The sequence below is a fragment of the Rutidosis leptorrhynchoides genome, chromosome 1 (assembly GCF_046630445.1).
Source record: "Rutidosis leptorrhynchoides isolate AG116_Rl617_1_P2 chromosome 1, CSIRO_AGI_Rlap_v1, whole genome shotgun sequence".
In the NCBI taxonomy this organism is placed as follows: domain Eukaryota; kingdom Viridiplantae; phylum Streptophyta; class Magnoliopsida; order Asterales; family Asteraceae; genus Rutidosis; species Rutidosis leptorrhynchoides.
The window spans coordinates 631,796,057-631,817,666 of NC_092333.1; the positions used below are offsets into that span (position 1 = coordinate 631,796,057).

Consider the following 21,610-nt stretch of genomic DNA (forward strand, 5'->3'; position numbering starts at 1 on the left):
TCCAACATTTGATCTATGAAAGGTAAGGGAAAGTGATCTTTTCTGGTGGCGTCATTTAATTTTCTATAATCAATACATACACGCCATCCTGTTACAGTCCTAGTAGGAATAAGCTCATTTTTCTCATTTGTAATGACAGTCATGCCACCCTTCTTCGGCACGCATTGAACTGGGCTTACCCATGGACTATCAGAAATTGGATATATCAAACCTGCATCTAGCAGTTTAATAATCTCTTTCTTAACTACATCTTGCATATTAGGATTTAGTCTTCGTTGACGTTGCACATACGTTTTATGACCTTCTTCCATAAGGATTTTATGTGTGCAATACGAAGGACTTATTCCTTTAATATCATGAATCTTCCATGCAATGGCTGGTTTATGAGCTTTCAACACAGAAATGAGTTGTGATTTCTCATTTTCAGTAAGAGAAGACGATATTATTACAGGTAATTCAGATTCACCATGTAAATAAGCGTATTCCAAATGGTTTGGAAGTGGCTTTAACTCTAATTTCGGAGGTTCTTCTATCGATGATTTATATCGATATCTGTCTTCTTCTTTTAGCATTTGAATTTCTTCTGTTGTTGGTTCATATCCATTAGCTATAAGTGTAGCTAACATTTCAGCTTCATCAATTGGTTCATTACTTTCTCCTAAAGAACATTCTCCTGTTCCTTGTAATTCTGGAAATTCTTCTAATAATTCTGCATGTGCATCTATAGTTTTAATATAATAACATGTATCATCTGCAGATTGTGGTTGTTGCATGGCTCTATCAACTGAAAAGGTAACACTCTCATCCTCTATACTTAGGGTCAGTTTCTTACCGAACACGTCTATCATTGCTTTAGCCGTGTTTAAGAATGGTCTTCCTAATATGAGAGGAACTTGAGAATCTTCTTCCATGTCCAAAACAACAAAATCTACTGGAAATACTAAAGTACCAACTTTAACTAGCATGTTCTCCATTATCCCTCTAGGATATTTTATTGATCTATCGGCTAGTTGTATGCTTATTCTGGTTGGTTTCAATTCTCCAAGGTCTAGTTTAGCGTATAGTGAATACGGCATTAGATTTATACTAGCACCTAAGTCTGCCAATGCTTCTATTGAACTAAGACTACCCAGAAAACATGGAATTGTGAAACTTCCTGGATCAGATAGTTTTTCTGGTATCTTATTCAACAGCACTGCTGAACAATTAGCATTCATAGTAACAGCCGAGAGTTCTTCCATTTTCTTTCTATTCGTGATTAGATCTTTCAAGAATTTAGCATACCTTGGCATTCCTGAAATCACATCAATGAAAGGAAGATTTACATTTATCTGTTTAAACATATCCAAGAATTTGGATTGCTCGGCTTCTAGTTTTTCTTTCTTCATTTTACTCGGGTAAGGAAGTGGTGGTTGATATGGTTTAACATAAGGTTTATCCTTAACTGTGTTATCTTCATTAACCTTTTCAACTACCGGTTCTTTTTCCTTATCTTGATCAGGTTGTGGTTCTTGTGGAGTAGGAATAGTTTCATCAGAAGTTACAGGTATTTCAGGTGGTTTAAGTGTTGTACCACTTCTTGTGGTAATAGCTTTAGCTGTTTCATTCCGGGGGTTAGCATTTGTATCGCTAGGTAGACTTCCCGGTTTTCTTTCACCTATTAACCTTGCTAGGTTACTTACTTCTTGTTCCAGATTTTGAATAGAAGCTTGTTGATTTCTAAATGCTTGAGCATTTTGTTCATTGGTTTGTTTTTGAGATGTGAAAAACTGCGTTTGAGTTTCAACTAGCTTCGTCATCATATCTTCTAAATTTGGCTTTTTATCATCGGTTTGTTGTGGTGGTTTGTTTTGAAAATTCGGTCTTTGCTGATTATAAGTATTATTGGATACTTGTTGATTGCTAGGACCTTGTTGGTTGTTATATGGAATATTTCGGTTATAATTCTGGTTTTGATTGTAAATCGGTCTTGGCGGTTGATAATTATTCTGATAATTATTTCCAGGCCTTTGGTTTATGTATGAAATATTCTCTCTTTGTTCTATTGTTAATTCAATACTGAGACAATCTTTTGTCAAATGTGGTCCTCCACACTGCTCACAACTAATTCGTATAGAGTGAATATCCTTAGTCATCTTTTCCATTCGTCTCTCGAAAGCATCTATCTTTGCCGAAATGGAATCTAAGTCATGGCTAGAATCGGCTCTAGCTGCTTTAGATGATCTAATGATATCTTTTTCTTGGTGCCACTCATGTGAGTGGGAAGCAGTATTATCAATAATTTTGTAAGCATCAGTTTCGGTTTTCTTCATAATAGAACCACCAGCTGCTATATCTATATCTTTTCTTGTAGTGATGTCGCATCCTCGGTAAAATATTTGTACTATTTGACAGGTGTCTAAACCATGTTGCGGACATCCTCTTAACAACTTTCCATATCTTGTCCACGCCTCATATAGAGTTTCATTTGGCTTCTGTGTGAACGTAACAATTTCTGCTTGAAGTCTTACGGCTTTAGATGCGGGAAAAAATTGTTTAAGAAATTTGTCAATTAAAACATCCCATGTATCGATCGCCCCTTCAGGTAACGATTCCAACCAATCTTTGGCTTCTCCCTTTAAAGTCCAGGGAAATAACATGAGATATATCTGTTCATCCTCCACTTCTCGGATTTTAAATAGTGTGCAGATCCTATTAAAGGTACGTAGATGTTCATTTGGATCTTCCTTCGGCGCACCACTAAATTGGCATTGATTAGTCACCATGTGTAAAATTTGTCCTTTGATTTCATAATCTGGCGCATTAATGTCTGGATGAGTAATTGCGTGACCTTGGCCAGTGCGTTTAGCTCTCATTCGGTCTTCCATACTTAAAGGTTCCAGATTCTCCATAATTGAATTTGTTGACTCGGTATCTCTAGATGATTCTGATTTAATAGTTCGTTCCTCAACAATCTCTGTTTGAATGATTGGTGGTTCCGGAGGAAAGTTTAATGGTTCAGGATCTATGAACCGTTCCTGAATATTCTCTGGATTCTCAATTGTGAGGTTTGTTTCAAAAACTGGATTATCGGAAATTTGAACTGAAGTACTTGGTCGACTGGATGACGATTCTAAAGAAAAATCAACGGCGGTTATATTTGTTAAACGATGTCTTGATCGAGTTACAGGTGGTGAACGTACAAAAGGTGATGAACGTCTTGCTCGGTGCATTCACAGAATATCCTATTAGTTTTTAAAAGGAAAGAAAAATTATAATAAGTTATCCAATCAATAGACTTTTCTGATTTTGCCCACGTTTCGAATAGCCAAAAGATGCAGCAGAGGGGCAGGATTCGTTTGGTCTCAATATAATTGAGGACTGTTTGGCTCCAATAACCCGGTCCACGTACAAATCCAACTATTACTACGAACCAGAAAATTTTGATGTCTATTAATTTAACTACTTAAAATAAATTTTCGTAATTTTAAGAAATTTAGATAAGAAGTAGAAAAAATTCTAAGTCCTAAAACTAGAATAGCGAGAAATAAGAGAGAAAAAGAATTTGTCGCAAAAGGTCGAAAAAGAAAAAAAATGGTTGAAAAATAAAAGGTGACGGAAAAATAAAAGAAACTTATAAAAACTTAAAAATACTTAACTAACCTAACCTTATTACTACAACTAACTTAAAATTATAATCGCAAATTGAAATTACTAATTGGAATGATAATTGATACATAGTAAAAGGTCTAAAAATATTAAAGCTTACAAGGAAAAACTAAATCCCAAATGGAAATAACTTAAAAAGAAACTAAAACTTAAAAAGGCGTCGCAAAATTCTAAAGCACCTAAATCTTAGTCTAAAGAAAAAGCACTTAAGAGAGTTTTACGGCAAAGCCTAAAAATATAGGAGTAAAAATAACTATAGCAAAAACTAAGTTTAAAATTTAATATGAGCTAAAAAAAATACAAATATTACACTACAACGATTAAAAAGGTACAAAATATAAAAATATACAAAAAGTTGTAAAAAGTACAATTTTTATAAAAATATTATTTTTATATAATTTATTTTATAAAATTACTAATTTTACAATTTAATAAAACTAATTAAACTAAAATATATAAATAAAAAGTAAAAGTAAAAATAAAACTAATAATAATAATAATAATAATTAAGTTTTAATAATAATAATAATAAATTAAAACCCGTAATCAATGCTTGATTAGGGTTTTTGTCCGTGTGTCAGAAACCCTCCGCGAGTCGCGGCAAATAAAGAAGAAATCCCCGCGAGTCGCGGGGATCCAGAATTCAGTTGACAGGTTTTACTTTTTACGCGTTTTTCTTTATTTTATTTTTTTTATTTTCTGTTTTATATTTAAAAGATAAATATTAAAATAAAACTTAATTTTAAAAACTAAAAATAAACTTAAAATACTTTATAATTTTGTAAAAATAAAAGAAAAACTTAAAGATATATTTAAAATACTTTTTTTTTTTTCGGTTTTAAAAGATTTTTTTAATTTTTTTGTATCTTTTTAAATTTTTATAATTTTTAAACAAAAATATATATAACAAGAACTAATTAAAACTTAAAAATATTTTTTTTTTTATATTGACGTTTCGCTTTGGTGCTTCCCCGGCAGCGGCGCCAAAAATACTTGGCGCGGAGCGAGGTGTATATAAAATAGTTATTATTTTACTAGGAAAACACTATTAAATACGATACAATTTTACACAAGATATTTATTTATTTATAGAATGGATATACTTAAACCTTGCTACAACACTTATAGGCAGTGTACCTAATCGTACAGTAGTGTAGTTTTTAGTAAGTCCGGTTCGTTCCACAGGGAAATCTTTAAACAAAGCTGAACGCTATATTAGTTTACTTTTATAAAAATACAAATATATATATAAGAAATATTATTATTATAAAGGGGGTTTTTACCGTTTAATGACCGGTTTGTCGATTTTAAGACTTTAGTCGCAGTTAAAACCTAATGTAAAATATAAAATAAATACAAGACTTTAAATTAAAGCGTAAAGTAAATAACGATAATGAAATTGCGAATAATAAAAGTGCGATAAAATAAACTTGCGATAATTAAAAAGTACGATAATTAAAAGTGCGATAAAATAAAATAAATAAAAGTGCGATAATTAGAAGTGCAATTAAATATAAAATAAAGGAAATTAAATATGATATAAAAGAATTATGCTTATTTAAACTTCCGTAATCATGATGTTTGACGTGTTGATTTTAGTTTTATGCCCATGGGTTAATTGTCCTTTGTCCTGGATTATTCAATATGTCCGTCTGGTTTTTGTCCATAACAGTCCATCAGTCATAAATATAAATTGCAAGTGTCCTTGTCAAATTATTATTATACCCGAAGATAAATATTCCGACTAATTGGGGATTCGAATTGTAACAAGGTTTTAATACTTTGTTTAATGAATACACCAGGTTATCGACTGCGTGTAAACCAAGGTTTTACTACTTTGTTAACAATTACACCAATTACCCTTGAATGTAATTTCACCCTTGTTTTAATTATTCTAGTGGCTATTAATCCATTCCCGTATCCGGTTAAATGAACGATTATTCGTACAAATAAATACCCCGCCCATCGTGTCCGATCGAGTGTATATGGTAATTTATAGGGACGCCCAATTGTAAATCTTTATATTAACATTAACAAACTTTCGTTTAGTTAAACAAATATAAAGCCCATTAATAGCCCATAGTCTAGTTTCCACAAGTGTCGTTCTTTTATCCAAACCCCAATTATGGTACAAAGCCCAATTACCCAATTTTAGTAATTAGCCCAACATCATGATTACTTCGTTTTAAATAAGCATAATAATAACTTAGCTACGAGACATTAATGTAAAAAGGTTGAACATAACTTACAATGATTAAAAATAGCGTAGCGTTACACGGACAGAATTTCGACTTACACCCTTACAACATTCGCTAACATACCCTTATTATTAGAATTATAATTAAAATTAAAATATAAATTATAAATATAAATATATTTACGTATGAAGAGGAAGAGAAAAAAGATGTGTTATTTTGATCAGAATTCGGTTGGCTTTATAGCCAGACTTGAAATTTGGGGCTCCGCGACTCGCGGCAAAATGGCCTTAAAACTCCGCGAGTCGCGGAGAGATATTTACAGCTCACACCCTTGGAGTTTCCTGCTGCCGACGGTTTTTAATATATATATATAATATATATATAATTAATATAATTAATTATATATTATATTATATTTATATACATAGTTAACTTGTAATTTTTAGTCCGTTGCGTCGAGCGTTAAGAGTTGACTCTAGTCCCGGTTCCGGATTTTCGAACGTCCTCGCGTACAATTTAATATCTTGTACTTTGCGTTTTGAATCTTGTACTCTTGTGATTTCGAGACGTTTCTTATCAATAATTGGAACCTTTTTGATTGTCTTTTGTACTTTTGAGCTTTTTGGTCGTTTGCGTCTTCAATTCGTCGAATCTGTCTTTTGTCTTCACCTTTTATTATTTAAACGAATATCACTTGTAAATAGAACAATTGCAACTAAAAGCTTGTCTTTCTTGAGGAATAATGCTATGAAATATATGTTCGTTTCTAGCATTATCAGATATGATGATTCGGGTAAAGGTACTACGGTTTATGTGTTTACAGTGGGGAAGACGGCGATTAGTTGGATGTCTCGACTACTAAATAGTGTTGCTTTGTCAAACATCGAGGCCGAATATATGGTTGTTGGGGAAGCTTCTAAAGAGCTTGTTTGGTTGAAGAACTTTTTGGGTGAGTTGGGTAAAGATCAAGACTATTGCGTCTTATATTGTGACAATCAAAGTGCGGTTCATGTTGGGAAGAATTCGGTATTTCATAGTCATACAAAGGTAGAAGGTTTTTCCTGTTCGGGTTACCCGGGAGGGCGAGTAATCCGACCCCATACTCTGATGTACGCAGCCCAGCAGGATTACTCCCTGGCTGTTTCCAACCCATCCCTGGCCACCACTAAATATTCGCCCTATACGGGTTTCGAACTTGAGACCTCTTGCAAGGAACTCAGGACCCCAACCACTGGGCTATCTAGTGATGGTGTTTCATAGTCATACAAAAACATAAATTTAAGGTATCATTTTATTCGCGATCTCGCAAATGATGGTACTTTAATATTGGACAAAGTTCTTGGTACGAAGAATCCTTCCGATATATTTTCTAAGGTGGTGACGACGGATAAGTTGAGGTTTAGCATTGCCTCAACCGGTCTTCTTATGAATTAATGAGAGAAGACGTCGATTAGAGAAAGAGAGAGATGATTGTGGTTTCGATTATAACATGTAGTGTTGAAGACCTTGTATCGAAAGTCTACTTATCCGAAGAATGTGATGAGGGTATGCGTGTTCCAAATAGTGTTTGGCGATATAAACGGTGGTTCAACGTTCTTGGTTAGATCGTGTCGTTATTGGGTTGATGATGATATGGTTTGTTTAAAGTCTATTTCAAGTGGGAGTTTGTTGGATGTGAAGAAGATTGAAACAAAAAATCAGACGTTTACATCCGGCAATGATTTCGCGAGTGGGAGAAGTAAAGTCGCGATCGCGAGTCAATGCAGTTGGAGGAAGAGTTAGCTTCGATCACAACTTCGCGAGTCGGAGCTTATTGCTCGCGAACGCGAAAAAAGCCCTGGGCGGCCAAAATTGAAAATTGACTAGGAATCCCCGTTTGAGTCCAATTCGTTCATCTTTTTTGCACTATAAATAAATCCTATGTAACTCATACATTGTATGCACGAAATTATCAATGAAATCTCTCTAGTCTGGCCGTAGATTAAACTAAAAAAGTAATCACATTGATTACATATAATTACGTTAATATACGATTTAATTTTTATGTTTACTCTGTCGTTTGCTGTTGTGGTTAATCCTTATACTCGAAAATAGGGATTCTTTGGCTTATATTGTAGGACATGTTGGATTAATTTGTAGTCCGTATATTAATCGACAAAGCTTAACCATCATGTCGGTGATTGGTGGTATGCGGAAGAGTTGAATAAAACTTTTGATATATGATATATGTTTTAGTTTTATAGTTTTTATTCCATTTAGACAGTTACAATGTTTTAGCTGACTACATGCGTGAAACACCTGGCGAGTGCCATCAAGAAACTATTAATAAAAAATAAAAATAAAAAAAGGGTGGATATATAGGTTGGTCATGTGTTTATGACGCCTTTGGTCATGTACAAGAATGGAGTTTTTGTGAAGTGATTGGGAAATGAAAAATGCAGTTGGCCGGCAACCAGATAATACGACATAAAGAAAAGGGTATTATGTTTGTTGACTTCTTGTTGTGAGGATGAAACAATGTCCATAAACACAACCTATGTTATTGTTTTTGTGTGTTTTTTTACAGCTTACGTTTACTACAAAGTTTCCCTTTAGTTCTTTCCTGCTTTTTAAACCCACCCTCTGTTCTTACAATACTCGATCTCAAGCTTCGAAGCTCACTCTCTCAGAGTTTACAAACATGGTATGTAATCGATCATCGCCCTGATCCATATCTATATGCATGCGTAATTATGCATAATGCTTAATTATAATCTAACTTAATTGTGTACGTAGGGGGATGAAAAATCGGCAGCGGACTACAAACTTCTTGGCCGATTCAGCTTCAAGTCCGTTGATCAAAAGGGTGGCTTCGGAGCTTCTAGTTTCATCTATGGTAAAAAATTTGATAAATAACATGCATATAGTACTTGTTCAATGCGATCTATAGTCCCTCGATCTCATTGTTATAATAATTATCATCAAGCTAGCCAGTTTCATTGGTGATTAATATTAATATAAAGAACAAATTAAAATTATATTGGCAGATTAGGAGTTAGTAGATAATTTGATATATAAGTCATTACAACTAATCTTGTAGTTTTTAACAAATGCATTTTTAATGTCTAAAAATGTGAATATAAGTTGAAAAATATATTTGGGTCAAAAAACTTAACAAACCTAAAAAAATGTGGTGTCAAAATTTTTAAGTTTTATTAATTTTTTGACACTTTTAAGTGTATTGGGTTTTCTTATTGACGCTAAGAGTCAAAAACTTTGTGACACTTATATCTGTCAATTGCCAAAAACATGTCAAAGTTATTCGGGCTTTAAACTAATGAAAGTGTCAAGTATGTAATAATTTTTTGTAGTGAGTTTACTTAGACCACCCCTATGGTTAGTTACCCGTCCGTTACCCGCTCATTATCCATCATTACCCGTAATGAACCATAGGCACGAGCTAGTTACCCGCTTCCACCATGGATTTAATGGAAGTATGAAGGTTGGTTATAGTAATTATGGGTCCCAATGGCTTTTTATTGTTTGGACTTGATGCTTTATTGCTTGTACATTGTATATTAAGAGGAGTATTTTTTTAGCCATTATAGGGAGTGTTTAGTTATGAGTTAGTTATAGAATATTGGTGTTGATGTGGCGCTGATGTGGAAGGTTAAGAGGATGAATAATTTAGTTACGATAGGGAGTGGCCTTATGATTTTTAAACTATATGAAAGTATTGAACAACTTTTAACTAAAAGAGGTCTTGGTGGACCCTAGTTTGTGAAGAATTCCTGTGAGTTTTCAACATTAAATCCAACAAGTGTTTCTCAAATGTCACTTTTTTCCCTTTTTAGTCACGGTCATTATATATTCAACTTTTCATAAATGTTTCTTAATTTGGGTACTTCTGACTGTTATAACTGTCAACTGCCATAAACTTTCGAACTGTAGAAAAAGGTTTTTGCGATTTTAATTTTTGAAAATGGTATTGTAATGTCAATTTAGGAATTTAAGTTATGTAATGAGAGATGGTTTCAATTGATAATATACTACCGAGTACTTACTTTTTTAGGAGGACAAAATTGCAACTTATTCTTAAGTATATGCAATATTCACACACATATGTTTACATATTCTTTCCAACAGACTTAAACTCGCAACCTCTTTGTTGATGAGATTTTCATGTAGCGTTAGACCGAAGACCAATTTCTTGACTAATCAAATACAATTCTTATGAATTTACAGGTTTGGTTGCATTGGAGAACATGGGATTCATATCATGTGTGTTGATTATGTTCACATATTTCTTTTTGGACATGAGTTTTAGCATCCCTGGGGCTGCAAACACGGTCACAAACTTCATGGGCTCCACTTTCCTTCTCTCAATCATCGGTGCCTTCATTTCGGACACATACATATCTAGATTCCATACTATTCTAATGTTCGGGGTTGTCGAAATAGTGGTAAGTTAAACAACCATCATCATATCATATAAGCTAAACCTTTAACACAAACATGTAGTATCACAATAAGTTTACCAAAGGGCCAGTGCCTTGCGGTATCGAGGTGTCCCTTTGGTCATGAGTTTAAATCCTGGAGTGGACATTATGTATATATTCGTTTAAAAAATCGTGTTGAGTGTGTGCGCTTGCCTTTAAAAAAAAACATTACTACGAGTTTTCAGCAAATTAAAGAATTGTAATCGACGATGGCTGCAGGCTTTCACGATAATGACAATTCAAGCACATGACAAAAATCTGCATCCTAAACGTTGTATTGGTAAGGAAAGTTGTATGGAAGGAGGAATAGGAATGATGTTTTACACGTCATTAGCGTTACTAGCATTAGGCAGTGGCGGGGTTAGAGGTGCGCTTGCGGCATTTGGTGCTGACCAGTTTGACATCACAAAACCGAACGGGAAAAAGGCTCAGGGAAGCTATTTTAATTGGCTTTTGCTCAGTACCACCACCGGTGCGATTGTAGGAGTGCTTGGATTTGTTTGGGTTGGAACTAACGACGGATGGTGGTGGACCTTCTGTTTATCTGTCATATGTTGCTTCGTCGGGTTCAGTTTGTTTCTGATGGGTAAACCGTTTTACCAAATTCATGTTCCCAAAAACAGTCCCTTCCTTAGTATCGGACAGGTCAGTACTCTCACTGTATTTATTCACTTATATGATCATAATATCATAATAAACTAACGAATCCTTGTTCATGAGAAGGGGTGACAACACCTTGTTTAATGACGAAGAAAATATTACTCCAAATAACCGTCAAAGTCTTTCTTTTATATTTTGACTTTAAATATTTTATTTGTGCTATATAATACTCCTTTCGTCCCTATTTAACTGTTACTTAGAATTGCACACAGTTTAAGAAAAGTAGTATAATGTTTAAGAAAAGTAGTATAATGGTTAATGTGTTAGCCAATCAGATTTCATTTTGATCCACTTAAACTATTTTTGAATGGCTAAAAATGAGAGTGGACAATTAATTTATGAAATCTCAAAATGGAATAGTCGACAATAAATTAGGGACGGAGGGAGTTTGATGAATATTATATGAATGGGTTTGGCTTTAAAATGTGTTTTCATTGGTATAACTTTCATCAAATATTATATAACACTTACAAAAATATTTAAAGTCAAAGTTGTATAAGAAATACTTAAAAAGTCCCGGTCGGTGTGGGACAGTAATATTCAAATACTATAATCTTAAACAGGTCATTCTTGGAGCTGTTAAGAACCGAAATTTAAAACTACCGGAGACTACAGAAGAATTGCATGAGAGCAGCTCAAATAAGCCTGCGATTGAGAGAAAGCTCACTCGAACCAATCAATACACGTACGTATTAGTGTGCCATTTGATATAAATAAATGAAAAAAAATAAATAAATAAATAAATAATTTCAGTTACTTAAATACTTTGATTTAAGTTTACTGCATTTTTGTGTATAGATGGCTGGACAAGGCAGCAATAGTTCCAAACGAATCGAAATCAAGTGAACTTGTGCCATCAGATGTATGCACTGTTACACAAGTCGAAGAAGTTAAGATCCTAATAAGAATGCTTCCTATCATACTAAGTACTGTTGTCTTGAACACTTGTTTAGCCCAATTACAAACATTTTCACAAGCTCAAGGAAACTTCATGAACAAAAAATTCGGCAAACTTGACTTCCCTGCAGGCTCGATTCCCGTAATCCCGCTTATCTTCATGACCATTCTTCTCCCTATTTACGAGTTCTTCTTTATACCATTCGCACGAAAGTTCACAAAACATCCTCAAGGTATCACCCAACTCCAACGCGTAGGAATTGGGCTCGTTCTATCCGCTATTTCAATGGGAGTTGCAGGACTTGTTGAAGTAAAAAGAAGAAACCAATCGAAAATCAATCCACTTAAACCTATTAGTCTCTTTTGGCTCTCGTTTCAGTATGCTATTTTCGGAGTTGCAGATATGTTCTCGTTAGTCGGTTTACTTGAGTTTTTCTATAAAGAAGCTCCAGTAGGAATGAGGTCATTGTCGACATCATTCACATGGATATCGATGGCGATTGGTTACTTTTTAAGTAGTGTTTTAGTGGATATCGTTAATTCTGTTACAAGGACGCATACCAAAAAAGGATGGGTTGATGGGATGATTTTGGATGACATAAATTTGAATTTGTTTTATTATTTATTGGCTGTGTTGAGCTTGATAAACTTTGCGGTTTACTTGCTTTCGGCTTCATTGTACAAGTACAAAAAGGAAGAGGATGGTCTATTAGTAACCGAAATGGGGTCCACGGCTACTAGTGTAGCCATGGTGAGTGCGAGTGAAGATACGTTACCGAAAAGTACAAGTGTTGATGAAACAAATGAAGTTGTCAACAATGAAAAAGAACATGTAGCTCCTTCTACAGATTTAAAAGCAGACTCTTGAAGACGTCCATTTGGATAGATCAGTTTTCATATTTGTGTATTTTTGTTGTGTTTTTTTATTCTATGCATAAGCTCTAACCAGCATACATGAAAGTAGAGTACCATGTTTGTGTTTTAAATCTTGAACTGTATGCAACATAATTTTGTCACAGAAATTTGAAACTGTTTTGCAATTAATTTTATAAAAGGATATTGGTCTAGGAGCCCAAGAAATATTCCCAGCCTATATGAAATTGGGTTCATTCAGAGAGACACCTGCCTCCGGCCGAATCCAATGATACGATCCACGGTCATACATATTGAGTATGGAAAACACAAAGTAAAAAATTTCAAAAATTAATATAATTAAGTTAAAAAAAAAAGAAGAAAAAACTAATTAAATCTCGTTTTATTGGACTAACTATAGTAACAAAATATTATATACTTTTAATTGTCTTGCAGTAGGTCTAATATTTATCTATTTATTTACTTACATTATATTTAACTATTAAAAACATGACATTTTAACTTTAATTGACAATTTTTATTTGATTTAATTAAATATATTGAGAAAAATATTTACATATTCAAAATTGAGGGCCCTTCTAAATTTTTGAGCTCTAGTCGGTTGTCTATCTTGCATATGCTCAAAGACACCCCTGCAAGCGACAGAGGCAAAGTCAAAATTTAATACTGAGAAGGACTTACTTGATAATCAGATTACTAAAAAAAAAAAAAAGAAGAAGAAGAACTTATATCAACAAGCCATAACAAAAAATTATTTTGGGAAGAAAATAAGCAATAATAACAATAAGGGAATAACCTACTCTAACAAAAAAAATTTGTGAATAAAATAACAATAAAAAAATACAAATACCAATAATCATAAAAAATAATAATTAATAGCAATAATTCTCTTTAGAAAACATACAATCTAGAACAAAAAGTAATTTCTAACTATATTACATAATCGAAACGCAAACATAACAAATATTATACGTAATGAAAACTTTTATAAGAAGATGAATTTATAAAAAAGATTAAGGTCGCTCGTGAAGTCGCCAATTATCATGAATTGAGCAATTCTAGTTTTAGTTTTGTTGTTTCGTATAATTAATAATAATGTAAAACAAACTTAATTTTAAAAGTGATAATGGGCTGGAAGTAAATCAAACACGAAATAGATGAGACTTGGGCAGTTGAGACAATTAAATTTCTATTATTTGGCATATAATACAAATAAATTTGGATCTCGAGGAAGGCTTAACACCCCTCAGTCCCCCCTCGTCTCCACGTCTGGCTCGGGAGAAGTTGGAAACAACAAGGAATATTCCTTATTGACTGCGTACAATATAATAATCTCGATGGACGGCATACAATCGAGTATGGGGTTAGATTACTCATCCACACATATAACTCGAGAGAAAACCTTGTAACTTTTTTTAATTAACTTGTGAAGACCATATTCAAATGTAATGTTATAGTATAATGTTTTCTAGCAAATACAGAGTATTAAACAAATTAATATTTGCGGAGTAAAATAATTTATAACAAATACAGATCGAGTACTAAACAAATCAAGAACCTGGTGGAAGCGGTAGTTTATCGTGAATATCAAAACACGCTCTAAAGTGTGTCCTCGCCATTCTTGTCGTATAAGCATTCGCAGCAATGATAATATTCCCTAAATCTCTTCTGAAACGACAAACAAATATCTTCGTATCAATATGAAACCATTTCTCATCATCAACAAGACAAATACCTTGATGATATAGAGGCCCGACCTAAAGAGGAGAACAACATGATCAATTGTTCATGGCCTAATAATTTTTATACATACACACAAGTTACTAACTCCAAAGAGTATTAGAAGGGCAAATAAAAATTAGGGTCAAGGGAATCAAACCCAACTTTAGTACTTCTGGTGGTATAACCACCCGCAACAATGATAATTTTAACGAATCGACAAAGTACACTTGACGACTATCGTTATCTTGGTCCCACAGCTTGATCATAACTCTATATGAATTTAATAAATAACCTTGCATTCTTTATTTAAAAATAATTTCCTATAAAGGAAACCTATCAAAATATGTAAGTTTAGAAAAACCATACATTATTACTTAACCAAAAGTTGACCAAAACAAAGTCAACAGCATCCACTATTAAATGTATCAAAATAAAATGCAAGTTATTGTTTAACAAAAGCTGTCATCATAAATATGCAGACTCTCTAAGCACAGCGGAAGCAATCAATCATGAACCTGAGAATAAAACATGCGAGTAACTGTCAACAAAAATGTTGAGTGAATTATAGGTTTAATATTGCAAACAATATTTAATAAAAACCATAAAAATTTATGTTTGAAAACATAAAAACTCCTTTTTGAACCACAAAATTATATGCTAGAAAACATATAAAAATATTATTCCATTTTCCGTGAGCCACCTGGTAACCACTTAACCATTTATTTACCCGGCCAAACACAATAAATAATATACACCGAACAAGTGTATCTACAACAAAATACGAAGTACTAAACATTCCGATTATAAATTGCTAGCGCGACTAGCTCGAAATGGGGTTGTCTGTGATGACCAGGAAATTTCCGAACAAATTTAAACTTTAATCTTTATATATATCCGACACGATAAGAAAAATCTGTAATGTTGAGTCTCGAAAGTTTTGAAACTATATTCATTTAATCAAATACCCTTTGACCATGCCTAACGATTCACGAACAATTATGTGTAAATAATTAGATATACGATTACTAAATTGAGTTATGTTAATGAAACATTGAACGGATTTGTTAATATGAATATAAGCTATGAGATCTATTATATGAATTTGGAAATGCTATCAAGGTATTGAATGAATAATACTTTACATGAAAGTATTTGTTCGATGTAAGTTAATCGACGAGATTAAGAGATAATATCAAATGATTGAATTATCAGATACATTGAATTTTGATTATGAGTCTCTGTTGAGAGGTCCACTTTGAATTAGGAAACTTTTCCTTTTTAACGATATTCGGAATAAATGGTAAAGTGATCTTCGAGTGAGGACAAAGTGTCAAGTAGCGAGAACTAGTCAGATTGGTGGGAAAGTCCTGTTAAATTTCAATATATGCCTTACAATAATTACCTCGTAACTTTTGATAAGATAAATTAATCAGCCTTCATATTAAGTATTGTGAAAGTGAAACTAGGGAAGGTAGGTAAATTATAAAATAGATATTGACAAGTTAAATAGATTGACATTTTACATTAAGATGATTCCTTATGTTTGAACTTTTTTCTTTAGACTTAATCTTACGAGTTATTATTAAACTAGAAGTGAAAACCTTGAAACCTGATATAATTCATATGTGATATTAAGTTCATAAACGAAAACGTCTTTTCGATATAACAGATTTTTTTTAAGAACGTCTTATGACATAACAACTTCTACTATTATAACCCTTGTGATAAATTGATTTGGAAATAAAGTAAATTGGAATATTAAAATGTCTTGGTAAACATTTTTTTTAAAGTATATCAATTTTAAATTTTAAAAATACAAATGTTATGAAATAATATTTCTTATTACTTAAACGATTTCAAAATATATAAATTTGAATATTTTTAGTTTTGAAAAACTATATATTATATATTGTCCCAAATTTATATTTCGAAATAATAAAAAATATAAAAATATATATATTTTAATTTAGTCATAAAACGTCCTGATTTAAAATAATACATTTGGATAAACAACGAGTCCCTGATTTATAGAAGGAAATGACCACAACACTAAATTTTATAAGTTACATTTTTCATAAAGTAAATTTTTGATAAATAAGTCAAGTTATTATTAAAGGTACACGTCGCGAAACGTAAAAGGCTAGTTTTCTAAACGTACGAAAGTGCGCTCGAAAAACCGAAAGTGGTACATGAGTCGAGTGACAATGTACGAGTCATTTTAGTAAAAATTATATTTTTACCATGAATGTAAATATAATATAATATTTAATTAATTACATAAATTAAATATATTATAAAATCTAAAATCTAAATATGAATGTTAAATTGGACGTCCATGTATGATTGCCGCAAATTGCGGATCTTTTTATTCATTACTTTGAAAGTTTGAATTAATGGGTCCTTAAATGTATTATAAATCTCAAACGCAGTTTAGATGATTTCACCAATTCATATATCGATCAATCTCTCTGATCTTACTTATACTCCGTAATATTTATTTTATTATTATTATTATTATTATTATTATTATTATTATTATTATTATTATTATTATTATTATTATTATTATTATTATTATTATTATTATTATTATTATTATTATTATTATTATTATTAGTATTAGTAGGTAGCGTTAATATTAGTATTATACATAAAATATTACGACGGAGTGCTGTTCGCATGCTTTTCAAACGAGTGTTGCGAGCGGGATAGAGCTACGAAAATTATGGGTTATAGCTATGGAGGTTATGGGTAATGTTCGGGGGTATGCTCGTGAGGTCAAACTAGTGTTTATCATCTCCGTTGCGTCTACGTACCTTTCCAGCAATATTGAACCTCAATATTGATACGTAAGTACTAATAATTTAATTTTTACATACTAATAGTGTATCCCTGACTAGTGCTCGAGAAAATAGGATTATGCATTCTTGTCCTTTTGATATTGCCATTAGATAGGTTATGTTGAATCCTGAATTAGTTACATATGCGGTTGAGATAGGGTACAAAATATGCATGTCGTTGGAAAACTAGAAAAAATAGTTGAATTTTGGTTTAAGAATCGCTTGAATCGAAGTAACGGTTAGAAAATTATGAAATAAACAAATTGCATAATTAATTTTCGTAATTAAAATTGCTGATGATAATTAGTGAACTAATTTTTTGGGTTATAAAAAGTGGTTATTTGGATTCTACTCATCGAGTAGATGAATTTTCATATAAAGCACGTCTCGTTTCGTTGAACGGTTGTCAAGTTATGGACAAAAGAAGTTTTGTAAATTTTGATGAAATGTCGAAACGGAAACTGAAATTCTCGCTGATCTTCGTTGTTTCAGATTAAAACAAAAATACCACTGAATTCTTTACTGTAAGGTCTAACAAATGACTCTGGCCGTTTGTCAATTCAAGTCTCGACGATTTTTCTAAAAATCGTCAAAGTTGACTGTTTGGTCACATTTTAAAATTCTAAAAAGAGCTGAAACTTTTTATTAAAAATGTCAGTTTTGTATTAGTTGTCATGGTCGGCCTGATGTGTGTTTACATTTGCCAAAAATCATGTTATATCTTTGTGGTAACGAGAATTTGAAGGCTTTGACCGTTTGTCAATCCGAGTTTCGAGGAAATTTCTAAAAATCTCTAAAGTAGGCTACTCGGTCACTTTTGTAAATTTATTAAAGCTGAAAAATTAACTTTGAAACGCCGAAACCGTGTTGGAAACTACGAGTTGTCTAGGTTTAGTTTATTTATGTAACATTTATGCTTAATCTTTTTGGTAATGTATAACTTTTATCTTTGGCCGTTTATCAATCGGAGCTCCGATAATTTTTATAAAAATCGCTGAAGTGACCGTTTAGTCATGTTTGACCGAAAATCATTTTGGTATAAGTTATTGTATTTTTGCATGCGACCTCGTTTTTACTTTAATCTTTGACTTTTGACTTTAACCTTTGACTTTTGACTTTGAACTTTGACTTTTCTCGTTAACTTTTCAGTTAATTTTTTTTTTGTGTGTTGACTTTCTCTAAAAACTAAAATACTATTTTATGATTATGAAACCATTTGTGTTACGTTGTTTCACACGTCACCTTTTACTAGAATTTTAACTGAACATGAGTAATATAACATGTTACTATACTGTTGAGTCAGACTCGAGCATTAGGATTGTGGTACACTATGACTTGACCTAATTTGTTAGACAAATATTGACCAACACCTAAATATATATAATTAATTTAGGTTCGTGAATCCGAGGCCAACCTTGCACTTGTTTAATGACGTTATATGTATTTTTACTACAAAATACAGTATGGTGAGTTTCATTTGCCTTTTTACCCTTTATATTTTTGGAACTGAGAATACATGCGCTTTTATAAATGTTTGACGATATAGACACAAGTAATTGAAACTACATTCTATGGTTGAATTATCGAAATCGAATATGCCCCTTTTTATTAAAGTCTGGTAATCTAAGAATTATGGAACACACACCCTAATTGACGCGAATCCTAAAGATAGATCTATTGGGCCTAACAAACCCCATCCAAAGTACCGGATGCTTTAGTACTTCGAAATTTATATCATGTCCGAAGGAGGATCCCGGAATGATAGGGAATATTCTTATATGCATATTGTTAATGTCGGTTACCAGGTGTTCACCATATGAATGATTATTTTTGTCTCTATGCATGGGACGTATATTTATGAGAACTGGAAATGAAATTCTTGTGGTCTATTAAAATGATGGAAATAAATGATTATGATAAACTAATGAACTCACCAACCTTTTGGTTGACACTTTAAAGCATGTTTATTCTCAGGTTTGAAAGAAATCTTCCGCTGTGCATTAGCTCATTTTAAAGATATTACTTGGAGTCATTCATGACATAATTCAAAAGACGTTGCATTTGAGTCATTAAAGTTCATTAGAGATTGTTATTAAGTAAATGACAGATTAGGTCATTTATAGTTGGATATTATGAAATGGTATGCATACCTGTCAACTTTTGATGTAATGAAAGGTTGTCTTTTAAAAACAAATGCAACGTTTGTAAAATGTACCATTTAGAGGTCAAGTACCTCGCGATGTAATCATATGTTGTTGTATTTGTTCCTATGGATTGGGACGGGTCACGACATGTGGTATCAGAGCGGTGGTCTTAGCGAACCAGGTCTACATTATTGTGTCTAACTGATAAGTCGTTAGGATGCATTAGTGAGTCTGGACTTCGACCGTGTCTGCATGTCAAAAGTTTTGCTTATCAATTGTGTCAAAAATCATCTTCTTATCATCCTTAGAAAATTACCTGCTTATCATTCTTAAGTCTAGACGCTTTTTCCTGCATTTATTGCATAATAGTGTATAGACAAATTCTTATCTTAGCATATCTATTACTGTGAACTTTGACTGACATTTTTTTTCAAAGATTCCTCCGTAATTATTGAGATTTTGGTATTATATATACATATGCAAATTATGTAATGGAAGAATACCAAATCTAATTTCTACAATCTACTTCATACCAAAACTTCTTTCCCTGATCATACGAGATGGATCCCTCAACCAGTTCGAACTCCTCAGATTCCGACAGCTATGCCGATATGGATTTCCACACGAGCTCTGAAAGCAGCGTGACCGGAATGAATCAACCAATTTCCCATCATCTATTCTGGATGAATTGGGGATGGGTTCGTAATATACTAAATCATTGGAGACAAGAAGAAGGTGATCCCTTCCACCCACCACAATCACCTCTTGGCGATGAACCTGAAGCACTTACCGGCGAACCTATTCGAAACACCATTTTCTCTCTCATTTCTAGAGTATCTCGTCACGATTATATACTATCCCATATTACGAATCTTATTCATCCACTCGCTCCAACCGCCAATCATCCCGGTGTACTAGCAGAAGTTAACGAACTTCGCGCTCGAGTAGTGGCTTTGGAACACATGGTGCAAGGATTACAAACACCATCAGCAGCACCAGCAGCATAATCAGTACCTCGGATATCAACATCACACGCACCATAGATACCAAGGAGTACCAACAACAACAAACGATGAAGTATTAATTCATAACTTCATCGAAGAAAGATTCTACGGTGATTATGTAATCTCTAAAGTCTTAGAGATTATTTATCTTAGTCTTAACCATAAATCAGATAAGTGGACATAGATGATAGAAAGAAGAATCAAAACCTAACAAGAATGGCACGCAATTTACAAGCTAGACTTGTTTTACCAGCAGCATCAACAGTACCGATAGTATCAACGGTGCCAACAATACCGTCATCATCACCAGTACCGTCAGTGTTGTCAGTATCGTCAGCACTAGCAGCACCTATAGCATCACCAGCTCCGCCATTTCAAGAATCGCCGTGGACATCATCACTGATCAACAACGAGTATATTGTATCAACGAGTTATGAAACAATAACTCATTTTTTCAGAAGAATTTATATATATATTATATATATATGAATTCCGAAACAATATAAATATTTCGTACTAAGCTATTGAGTATGAATTGGAACTACTCGGTTAAATTCATATTATTAATATGCTATGATGTACATCCTTCGTTAACAACATAAACATCGTTAACTACAATCTCTGTTTCAATTAAATGAATTCGGTTTCATAATAAATCAAGTGTATCGTTCAATAACATGTTTGATCTTACACTTTCATCTTCGATGTACTCGAAACTTACTGAAAAACAACATTCGTATCTTGCGAAGTTAGCAAGAGTTCTATGAGCATCAGCATGATTCACTAAGGAAATATCTATAAGAATAAATATTGAAGTATTAATTACATTAGTGAAATACTCCGCGAAGATTATGTAATCTCTAATGTTTTAGAGATTATTCATTTCTAATTCAAACCGAAAATCAAATGAGCTTAATAGGATATTAACTCATTGAATTTGTATTACATCTGAAGAAAATATACCCACATATATTTTCATAAAGACTGTAATGAAAATTCTTGTTCAAAATATTATCTGTGAATTTTTTTACGGGTAGGTAATACCCGAGAGATATATAAATTCACAATTAATATAATTCTTCGATTCTAATTCGGTAAATCATCAACTATACTCCCTATTTTCACAACAGTATACATTCTCTTATA

At 32.7% G+C, this 21,610-nt stretch overlaps 1 protein-coding gene across 1 annotated transcript; it reads left to right on the forward strand.

The window, feature by feature from the left end:
- The first annotated feature begins 10,075 nt into the window (after positions 1 to 10,075).
- Positions 10,076 to 12,749, forward strand: LOC139848964 (protein NRT1/ PTR FAMILY 4.6-like). The gene is made up of 4 exons (XM_071838645.1): positions 10,076 to 10,288; positions 10,544 to 10,969; positions 11,548 to 11,669; positions 11,783 to 12,749. Exons 1-4 carry the CDS (start codon positions 10,091 to 10,093, stop codon positions 12,747 to 12,749), a joined length of 1,713 nt encoding a protein of 570 aa, XP_071694746.1. The 5' UTR covers positions 10,076 to 10,090.
- Positions 12,750 to 21,610: the final 8,861 nt, after the last annotated feature.